At 34.3% G+C, this 11350-nt stretch overlaps 1 protein-coding gene across 1 annotated transcript; it reads right to left on the reverse strand.

Annotated features, from left to right (window-relative positions):
• Positions 1-1385: 1385 nt before the first annotated feature.
• Positions 1386-10769, reverse strand: LOC144370520 (TATA box-binding protein-associated factor RNA polymerase I subunit A-like). Its single transcript, XM_078031329.1, has 4 exons — positions 10611-10769; positions 7427-7596; positions 3102-3215; positions 1386-1592 (listed from the first exon to the last, which is right to left on the reverse strand). The coding sequence occupies exons 1-4, from the start codon at positions 10729-10731 to the stop codon at positions 1386-1388; spliced, it is 612 nt and encodes a 203-aa protein (XP_077887455.1). The 5' UTR covers positions 10732-10769.
• Between the last annotated feature and the right edge of the window lie 581 nt (positions 10770-11350).

The raw sequence follows: 11350 nt of genomic DNA on the forward strand, positions 1-11350 counted from the left end.
AATCTTGGGAGACAAGAAGAGGTAACACAAGAAGGAGGATGGGAACCGAGATTGGTGAAATCTACATGCCTAGGGACAAAAGAAATATTACTTACTACATAAGGATAATAAGGAAATAGTGTTTATCACCTATAAGGTGATAAATACCAGGGCTAAAATTGGGATGAAGGATGTGAAAATAGAAAATACTTAATTCTAGAGAAGCTATGGAGGAAAACTACACAAGGGAAAGAAAAGTGCAGAGAATCATGTAGCTTCAAAGAATGTATACCTGGGAGTAGGAGAGGATGATATCACCGAAGAAGGTTAAGAGAAGGGGAACTCAGCCTGAGAACTGAGTGCTCAATTTTTGGTATGGCCAGTAAATCAAAAAAATTGCATTTTAACCTTTGTACAGAAATTACTTTTTATCTTGCCGTATTCTTTAAACGTTATTCTGGGGAACAATAATATGGAACACACTAAACTCTACTCTAAACACACAAGAAGAAGAGTTTATTACATGCAATAATGGCTGCTAAAGAAAATTTATAACCTTTCTCATAAATTCAAAGACTCTCTCCTAGATCAAACTCCAACCAGCTCCTCTAAGCCTAGTCCCTCTTTGGACTATGCCCCAATCCTGGCCTACCTATAAAGACTTTAAGAAACACTATTTCTTCTTTTTTAAAAAATATTTTTTAGTTATAGATGGATGCAATATCTTTATTTCATTTTATTTATTTTTATGTGGTGCTGAGGATTGAACCCAGTGTCTCACATGTGTGAGGCAAGTGCTCTGCCACTGAGCCACAACCCCAGCCCCAAGAAACACTAAGATAATTTCTAATGCGAGGCTATATCCCTAGGATAACCTTAGGGCTCCTTAAATGGTATACTCAAGGCTGCCTAAAGAATTTAGTTTGTTCTAGCCAACACTTCTAAAGATAGGGCTCCTGACTCTCTGTGGGAGAGTATATGCCTCACTTGCATAAACCCAGTTAGTAAATCCAGATGGGTTTCACATGGACTGCCCTTCTTTAGAATTTTTCACTTTTCTTACTCTACTCAAGGCACTGTCATCCCCCCAACTTTTCTATTTAAGACACTGAATCACCTCTATACAAACTGCAATGGAGCTTAGCTCCTAACCTACTGAATGTGTTTTGACCACTGAGGTCCAGCTGTTTACCTGTGACCAAAATTTTAAAAATCATTAAAATGGTCATGAATTTAGCAATAAATCATCTCATTTATGACCTAGAAGTTTTATGATATATCAGAAATATCATAAAGGATGATCAAGAATTTATCTGAATGAAGTCAGTAGATAGATTACTAGATTACTCCTTAAGATCCCTTCTGCTCTTCAGTCTCTTCACCATAAGAAAATAATTTATTCATATTCACTCATCAAGCTTTGACAATTCAGCTTTCTTTTTGGACCATGTATAATACTGCAAAAGCCCTTTGTAGGCCTGAACAAGGTTGATTAATATTTCCTGGGAAGACGATTTTTCACCATATCTCCATGTCTCTGCCTGACTTAGATTTCTGTTTGCATCCTCAAGCATTCCATGATGCATAAGGTACAATGCATGTTGTAAGGAGATCTGCACCAGTAATAAGAAAAAGCACACTGTCACTGAAGTCATTAAGATAACCATTACTCAAAAAACACAGTAAATATATGATGGACTAAGTCCTTGATTGGATATGAAAGATAAGACACTGTCCCTGTCATCAACAATTTCAACCTAACAAAGAAGACAGACAGATGAAATGACACTATGTAAATGAAAGCTATGTAAACTTACAAACAGAAGACAGTACAATAGTGAAAAAACAACAATAAAAAACAGGGGTTTTGAAGACAGTGACCTGGCTCATATGCCAATTAAATGCTAAATAAATCTGAATAACTAATTCGTCCTTTTGTCTGACCTGTTTTATGAGGCAATTCTTAATCCTTCAGAAGGGTGTTGTTAGGATTAAATGAGATTTAATATTAATTTAAAAAATTAAATGAGATTTAACTTTTGCATACTACTAATTCCTAGTTTGGGCTACAGTAGACAACCAATAATATAACTATTTTAAATATATTAAATCAGCTCAAAAGAAAACACCTTAACAGGGAGTGTTGGAGAATGATGTCAATTCCAATGGAAAGGAAAGTGCATGCTTCCACTTATCTAAAACATCTAGAATGGGCATATTCATAAAAACAGAAAAGATATTAGAGACTGTCAGTAGCATGGGGAGGAGGAGAAAATGGGAAACTATTGCTTAATAAATATAAAGATTCTATTTGGAGTGATGGAAATGTTTTAGAAATAGTGGTGATAGTTTACAACATAGTGAATATAGTTAATACCACAGAACTGTATACTTAAAATGGTTAAGATAGCATGGTCCATTATATACAACCACAATTTAAAATTCCAGAAAACAGGAAAAGTAAAAACAAAACAAAATTTAAAACTAGCTACAAAGTAAATATTTTAGGCTTTGCATGGCACATGACTTCTTCATAATTACTCATTTTCATTAAAAAACAGCTATTGACAATATGGAAATGAATGTGTGTGGCTGTATTCCAGTAAAACCTTATGGCCTTGAAAAATAATTAAAAGCAAATTATAAAATTTTATTGAAAAGTGTTCTGTTAGTTAAAGAGAGAGAGAAAGAGAGAGAGAGAGAGATAATCTTGAAAATGTCTCAGCCCTTTTGGTAATACTTTTAATAAAACATTAACTTGGAGACAAGGTTCAATGCAAATAGGAATTAAAATGTTTTTACACATTCAAATTCCCCACTTGTTTCGCTTTTTCCAAAAATACCAACTCAGCACAAATAACTTGGGCAAACAGTAGAAGCACAACTTCAACATCTGATGGACTGGTTTTGGCAACCAGAGATAAACAAAGAGGAGGTATTTCCCATCAGACAACATGGAAGGTGATCAGAAACTAAGGAATGGCTGGCACAACACTGCTTTCTTTCTTATTTATCCCAGTATCTTACCCTTTCTTCATTATTGTTTAATTTACACTGATACAAACAATTCAGAAAACAATATGAACACTGGAAATATAAGTTCACAAAGTCTATATTCTTACCTTTACATAATTCAGGACACCAATATTTTTCATCCGGTCAGCAAAGGTATTGAAAGTCTCCACATTGCTTTTGGGATGATAAAAGAGAATTTCACTTCCAAGTCTCCAAGTAACCTGTCAAAGCAGAAATTATTACCCAATGTAAAGTCCAACCCTGCTTTTATTCTATTTTTCCTGTAAGTTTTGTTTTTCTGGTTACATATAAAAACAACCTAAAATTCCTTTCCCTAGATATCATAATTGTCTATGTTATCGTACTTTACCCAGTAAAAATAAAGTTAGATCTCGCATAACAAAATCTTTTCAATACTAGTTTTTAAATTCTAGGTAAGTATAACAGTGCCATTATTAGATTAGCAGTCTAAAAGAGGAAGAGGCAGTTAAGATATTATTAAGTATAAAAATTAATTAGTATAGGAAGAATAAGTCAGAAACTAGGTTTTGGTAATATTGGCTTCTTAACTGGTCTCAACCTCATCTTTATTCTCAGCAAAATGAGTGCAACAGACTAGTTTCTTAAGATCTTATCAATATTGAGTATATTTATTCCAATATTTACAACACAAATTTAAGAACTGTCATCAAATATAAACAAATTTTAATAAAAAATATTTTCTCTTCAGATCACCAATCCTGGTGAAAGAACTTGGGAGTTCTTTTTTCATGGAAGCAAATGTCCATTTCTCTTACCCCCATTTAAAGTACTTCAACCATACCAACTTTAAAGTGAACTTCAAAGTCAATTAGTTCTAGAAGGCACACATTGGTTGTTTGGTACAATAACTTCATATTTCCAATTAAAAAAAAAACAACACAAGGGCTGGGGATGTGGCTCAAGCGGTAGTGCGCTCGCCTGGCATGCGTGCGGCCCGGGTTCAATCCTCAGCACCACATACCAACAAAGATGTTGTGTCTGCCAAGAACTAAAAAATAAATATTAAAAAAATTCTCCCTCTCTCTCTCTCTCTCTCTCTCTCTCTCTCTCTCTCTCTCTCTCTCTCTCCCTCTCCTCTCTTAAAAAAAAATAATAAAAATAAATTTAAAAAAAACAACACAACAGGGCTGGGGCTACAGCTCAGTGGTAGAGCGCTTGCCTTCCATGCATGATGCACAGGGTTCAATCTTCAGCACCACATAAAAAATAAACAAATAAAGGCATTCTGTCCATCTGCAACTACAAAAAAAAAAAAAAGATCACGACTTTATTGTAGAATATCAAAAGTAGCATTGAGGAGCTTAAAGAAACTTATAGAGGGCTGGGGAGTAGCACAGTGGTAAAAGCATGCCTAGCAAGGCAGGTACTAGGTTTCATCCCCAGCACCACCAAAACAAAAACTTAAAGATTATCCATTATCTATAGTTATCTACAGTTGTTCTTAAACCCAGTCATAAGAATTACCTGGGGCACCTATTAAAAATAAATATTCTAAGCCACCATGCCCGTAATCCTAGCAGCTTGGGATGCTGAGGCAGGAGATCATGAGTTCAAAGCCAGCCTCAGCCATTCGGCAAGGTCCTAAGCAACTTAGTGAGACCTTGTCTCAAAATAAAACATAAAAATGGCTAAGCCAGTGGTTAAAAGCCCCAGGAGTACAGTACCAAAAATAAATATACATGCGTACATATGTATGTATATGTGTGTGTGTGTGTGTGTGTGTGTATAGAGAGAGAGAGAGAGAGAGCACGCGCGCGCGCATGCAATAGATAGACAGGGTTTCACTAAGTTGCTGAGGTTGGTCTTGAACTTGCAATCCTCCTGTCTCAGCCTCGAGCTGCTTGGGATTTCAGCTGTACTCCACAGTGACTGATGGAATCTGTATTTTTCAATACATGCCCTAGGTAGTTCAAAAGGATTCAAACAAGTATCTGGAAGCCACTCATTTAATTTCTTCATTTTATAAAACAAAATCTGGACAAAAGAGAGGTATATAATGTCTCTCTGTAGGGGCTGGGGATTTGGCTCAAGTGGTAGCGAGCTTGCCTGGCATGCGTGTGGCCCAGGTTCGATCCTCAGCACCACATACCAACAAAGATGTTGTGTCCGCCGAGAACTAAAAAATAAATATTAAAAATTCTCTCTCTCTCTCCTCTCTCACTCTCTCTTTAAAAAAAAAAGTCTCTCTGTAATGTAAATCATTACTAATGATTTACAGATATATGTAACTTTAGTCCCTAAATTAAAATTTGTCAATAATTATATTTTCTTTTTACACACACACACACACACACACACACACACACACACACCAAGTAGCATGTATGTACTATTTGGTATTTTTGGTTTTGGCTCCATTAGATTGATGCACTGGTTACTATATTAGTAAAAGCACCTGAAATAGTCAAGTAAAGTTATTTGTGGAGAAACTGCTTTTTACTAAACAAATTTAGCAGTATATGCCAGGCAACCTTTCAGGCACTGTTTTACCCCTTCCCTCAGAAATGTACATTTGATATGGAGAGACACACAAGACACAAGAAAAATAATTATATTGACAAATATTACTGGAAAAGCGTGAGAAGGACATGGAGTTCAAGAGTGCCAGTACAAAGTAGGAATAAGAAAGCAAGAAATGCAGTTGTAATTTTAAATAATCAAGGTAGACCTCACAGAAGTCAAAGAAAAGTGGTCATACAGAAGGGCAGACATGATGATAGCTGAAGAAAGATCTTTCCAAGTAAAATAAATAAATAAATAAGGTAAAGATTGAGGCAGAATATGCCTGGCTTATTCTAATAAGAGCAAGGCTAGTAAGACTGGAAAAGAAAATACAGGTGAGCAAGTAACAGGAAATGAGATTAAGAAAACAAAAGGTCAAATGGGAATGGGTGAGCACATCACACAGGAACCCTGATTACAGTGTTTTCAGCAGAGGAGTGAATGAGGTCTTAAAGTTTTAAAAGGTTCACTCTACATCATTAGACATTAGGAAAACAAAAATCATTTTAAAACCATGATAAGATATCACTTTAAAACCACCAGGATGACTAAAATTAAAGAGAAACAACAAGGCACAGGTGTAGAGAAGCTGGAACTTTCAAATATTACTGATGGAAATATAAAATGGTGGAGTCACTTTTGAAAATAGTCTGGTAGTTTCTTGAGAAGTTAAATACAATTACCACATGATCTAAATTTCTACTCTAGGAATATACCCAAGAAAAGTCAAAACAAACATCCACAAACACTTGTGCATGAATATTTATAGAAGCATTATTCACAATAACCAAAAAGTATAATCAACCCAAATGTCTAACAAACTGATGAATGGATATATAAAATGTGGTATGTCCATATAAAATATTTGCCAATAAAAAGGAAAAAGCACGAATATTTTTACTACAACATAAATGAACCTTGAAAACATTTTACAGAGTAAAAGAAATCATTCACAAATGACCATTACATTATAAGATTCCATTTATATAAAATGTCCACCATAGAAAATAGTAGATTAGTAGCTTCCAGGGGCTATGAGTCAGTAGAGAAGCAATGAGGAAAGACTGCAAATAGGTATAGGTTTTCTTTTTGTAGAAAAGGAAACTATCCTAAATTTAAATTGTGGCTAATGTTTGCACAACTCTGTGAAAATATTTAAAATATTAAATTGTACAAGTCAGTGAATTGTATGGTTTGCTAATGTCTCCATAAAGCTATTTTTAAAAAAGACAAAAAGAACACTCTGGTTGGAGAAAAAAACTTTCAAGTTTTGTTGAACGAGAGTACAAAACAGGTGCACAACCTGTGGAGTAAGTGAAAATTAAAATGATTTCTAATAAAAAAAAAAAAGAATTAACACCTTTGTAGATGAAAGGTGTTGAGGGTTCCAGCTTCTCTACACCCTTGCCTTATTGTCTCTTTTTGATTTTAGTCATCCTGGTGGTTTTAAAGTGATATCTTATCGTGGTTTTAAAATTTTTGTTTTCCTAATGTCTAATGATGTAGAGTGAACCTTTTAAAACCTTAAGTCCTCATTCACTCCTCTGCTAAAAAACACTGTAATCAGGGTTCCTGTGTGATGTGCTCACCCATTCCCATTTGATCTTTTCTTAACCTCATCTACAAAGGTGTTAATTTTACCCTATACCGAGGGTAAAATAATACAAGGTAAGAAGGAATTATTATTGGAATGAATGAATACTGGGAAATTTGAGAATGCACAACTCAAGACTATTTTTAGTCTTGATATAATTTCTACATCCAACATTACTTTTAGCAGCTTTTAGTAAATTCAGTTTGAAATCCCCCTAAAGCTTTGTGAATGGAGCTAGAGGCAAAATCTTTCAGAAATCTGCTGTTTCTTTCAGCAGACTCACACTTTGTTTACCTCTGGTGCAGCATGCTTTTTGTAGGTGTCTGAATCTTTCAAGATCTGCAAACAGCTGTTCATATACTCTGCAGCTTGCTGCCACTCGTGCTTCAGAAGGGCTTCTTGGATAAAATTTAAACAAGCACTTGTTGTCTGAGCAAAATCTTTCTTCTTTTTCCCTCCAGTCACTGTAAAGATGAAGGATAAGGGTCACCCAGTGACTCCAATTCAACTATTACAAAAACTTAAGTTCTGATAAATAGAACAGTAGGTATTACTTGACCCAGTCCATCCCCAAGTATCAAAGTCAACTTCATTTGAAACAAACTCTTACACACATACTGTTTTTTAGCAAATTTCTAAAAATCTAAATTACATTCTTGGGCTACTACAATCACCAGATCCTTCAAATCTCATTCAATAATCTTTTTGTCTTGGCATTAAGCAATTTTTTGAACAAAAGAGTAGAAAACAAGTACACAACCCATGGAGGAAATGAGGAGAATCTCTCAATAAGATCCCCCAAAGCACAAGCCCTGGTAATTAGAATAGGTAAAAATCACCAGTCACCCTATGCAAGCACAGTCTTTATTATCCACCAATATTCTGAAAATTCCAAATAAACTTGTTTATTTTTACAGTACTAGGGATTGAACCAGGAGTATTCTACCACTGCTGAGCAGTTATAGTCTTTCCTTCTTTCTTTCTTTTTTTTTTTGTTAGACAGGTCTTGCTAATTTACTTGCCTAGGCTGAATCTCAAACTTGCCCTCCTCTTGCCTCAGCTCCTAACTATCTGAGAATACAGGCATGTGCCACCTCACCTAGCTAGGCTTTTATATTTTAAGTACCAATTTCCCAGTAACACAATGATATTAAATGCACACGAAATTAAAACAGCTATAGACATTAGCATTTGTATCCCTTAAGTATTAGCAATTCCCTTAAGGATATCTGGACTTAGTTAACAACCTCATTATATAAGTGACTGGTTACTATGCTTTCCTTCCTATACAACTACCAGATCCCTCTAGGCTAGCAGTCTTCTAGCTGGGTACCCTTAGCCCTGCAAATACAATAGACCAATAGGTCCTCTTAAAGCAAAGATCCTCTTAAAGCAATCAATCTGCAGATTCTACCTCCTTGTATATTGTTTCCTGAAATTAATCTCCTAGAGTGCTATGCCCATAATCAAGGTCTCACAATCAAAATCATTACATATTACCTGAAGGTATTTTCAACACATGATGAAAACTGAATGATTCTAATATTTACTTTTGCAAGTCAAGTGATTCCCAATTCTTTTATCAAAACTGTAGAATGTTCTAATAATTTTAAATAGAACATGTAATTTTTTGTGAGTAACTCATGAGTCGAAGATCTGATACTTGCTTAACTAAACTCCATTCTACTTCCCTATGTGACTAAAGTTTCTCAGAGTTTACATTCATTAAAATATAGAATTAATGCCAGATGTTTTCTCATTCTAAAGTTAACATTCTTAATGATACATGAAGTAACTGGGCTAAGATTAAAAAATTAAAATTTACTTGAATACTTAAAACACATATCTCAACCCACAAGAAATTTTAAAACTTAAAAAATTTATAGGACGTTAAAATTAAGTGCAAATACAGACATACTTTTACTGTAAAATGTACTACAAAAACAGGAACAATACAAAATTTCCATTTATAAAAAGTTTTTTCATTGAATGTTTTAAGGTTGGCAATGGAAGGACATTACATCTCTGCTATTTAGATTCTACCAGATCTACTTTTTAAAGTAATTTAATTTAATGTAATTAAAACACCATCATGTGCTGGAAATTTATCTCTTGCAACTGATAAACTTTTTAGAAGACAAATTTTTAAATTTTTTAAATTGTGCAAAGTAGGACACAGATTAAAAAAAAGAAATATTACAGTGGAAAAGGTCAAAGACTATATTGATCTAGGTACATATAAATCACTAATAAGGTACATATAAATCACCTTGGGATCTTGAGCCTGGCTACTGTATGTGGTTCTGAAACTAGCAACATTAGAATCACCTAGAAGCTAATTAGAAATGCAGACTAATATGCCCCATCCAGATCTCCAAATCAGAGACTTCATTTAACAACATCTATACTCAAGCTGTTCAATCAGCAACAATCCCTGGCAACTAGCCCAGAAAACTAACAAAACACACTTTCCTTGAAATATTCTTTGTTCATCTAAAAGAATATTAGACTCAGGTTAAGTTCCCTTCATCTCAGTGGTTAGAAGTGAATGCTCTAAAATCAGATACACATGATTCCTAATAGCAATACTTAAGAGTATAAGTTTGAGAAACTCAGTTTCTTCATACTAAAATGCCTAGCACATAAATTTACTGAGGATTAACTGAGATCATCAAATAAAAAGAGTAAAATTTTTTTTAATGGGAGCTAAACTTTAGGATTCTTCATTGAAATAACTCATACCTATTCTAAACTGAGAATATTAGTTACTTTTTATCTTAATCTAAAAATTTCTGGATTGTACAGAAAAACAGCCACCTTTTCATCTGATTAATATCACTTGACCAGCAAGATTCATTGCAGTGATATGTCGGGTGGCAAACTAAACAAGAAAGACAAATGCCAAAGTGAATTTGGAATTAATCCTAGGATCCAAGGAATCACTGTCAAAGGGGAAAGAAGGCTGGGATAAGAAAGACATTTTGATGCAATAAAGAAAGTGTTGATTCAAACGTATTCCTGGGGCTATACCACCCAACATGGCAATGTACAAATAACTGATTCTTGTATATATCTTTAAGAAATGTATCCTATAGAAAATTTTGCTTGTATTTACATTAGATAAAAATAAGGAAAAATATTATTTTTTTGAAAGCTATGTGCTTCTCAAAAGAAGAGACTATATCTTTTTCATGTATAAGTCCCCAATATTTTAGACTTATATATTAGATATTAGTGCTCAGAAAGCACTGCTGAAAAAAATGTGGCTGCAACATAATATAGACTGTATATTAATTCAAAAGAAAAGGATTCCAGAACAAAAAAGAGTATTTCTTATGATTCCCTTTCTGCTTATAGTCAGAACAAGAAAACAACTTATATATTCTTAAAAACTAAACCAGCATGGTTCATTTTGTATACATATTGAATCTACTACTTCCTTGCACTAAAGTTAAAATGGTTCTGTTATTTTACTTACCTACAGTTTCTAAATGCTTCTGAAGCCAAGGAAAATACATTCCTGTACCAGTGAGCACAGATGTTTCCACCTGGTCATCCTCTGAAATGGTCTTTGTCAATTCTTCACTGAAATCACTCATACTTATTACAAACTGAGAATATCAGTTACTTTTGGTATATCTTAATCCACAAGGTTCTGAATTGTACAGAAAAACAGCCAATAATAAATATGACTTGAGCAGCAAGATCCATTGCATTGTAGGTTTTTTAAAATTATATATATATTTTAGTTGTAGATGGACACAATACCTTTATTAATTTATTTATTTTTATGTGATGCTAAGGATTGAACCCAGTGCCTCACACATGCTAAGCAAGCACTCTACCCATTTAACAACTCCAACCTGCAACTGGCAGTTCTTTTAAAGTAAAGAATAAATTTGCCAAGGCCTGTAATCTGTTCAGCTCAGTAGGCTAAAGCCAGGTGGATCACAGTTCAGAGCTAACCTCAGCAACTTAGCAGGGCCCTACGCAACTCAGTAAGACCCTGTCTCTAAATAAAATACAAAATAAGGCTGGGGGAAGTGGCTCAGTGGTTAAGTGCCCCTGGGTTCAACACCTGGTACCCCCCACACACACCCAATAAGCATTTAATTATGTCAGAAGCAGCCAAAATAAATAATCCATTACTCAACTTTTACTATGTTTCAAGCACATAAAGATATTTCCCCTTAATTTTAAAAAATTCAAGCCTAGAGA

The sequence above is a fragment of the Ictidomys tridecemlineatus genome, chromosome 14, assembly GCF_052094955.1.
Source record: "Ictidomys tridecemlineatus isolate mIctTri1 chromosome 14, mIctTri1.hap1, whole genome shotgun sequence".
NCBI classification, from domain to species: Eukaryota; Metazoa; Chordata; class Mammalia; order Rodentia; family Sciuridae; genus Ictidomys; species Ictidomys tridecemlineatus.

What these genes read in the sequence shown, in the direction of transcription:
- LOC144370520 (XM_078031329.1), bottom strand. Translation starts at nt 10,731, where the DNA reads ATGAGTGATTTCAGTGAAGAATTGACAAAGACCATTTCAGAGGATGAC. An exon ending in GAAGCATTTAGAAACTGTAG is followed by an intron (nt 7,597 to 10,610) that starts GTAAGTAAAATA and finishes TCATCTTTACAG; the next exon opens with TGACTGGAGGGAAAAAGAAG. An exon ending in AAAAGCATGCTGCACCAGAG is followed by an intron (nt 3,216 to 7,426) that starts GTAAACAAAGTG and finishes CTGCTTTGACAG; the next exon opens with GTTACTTGGAGACTTGGAAG.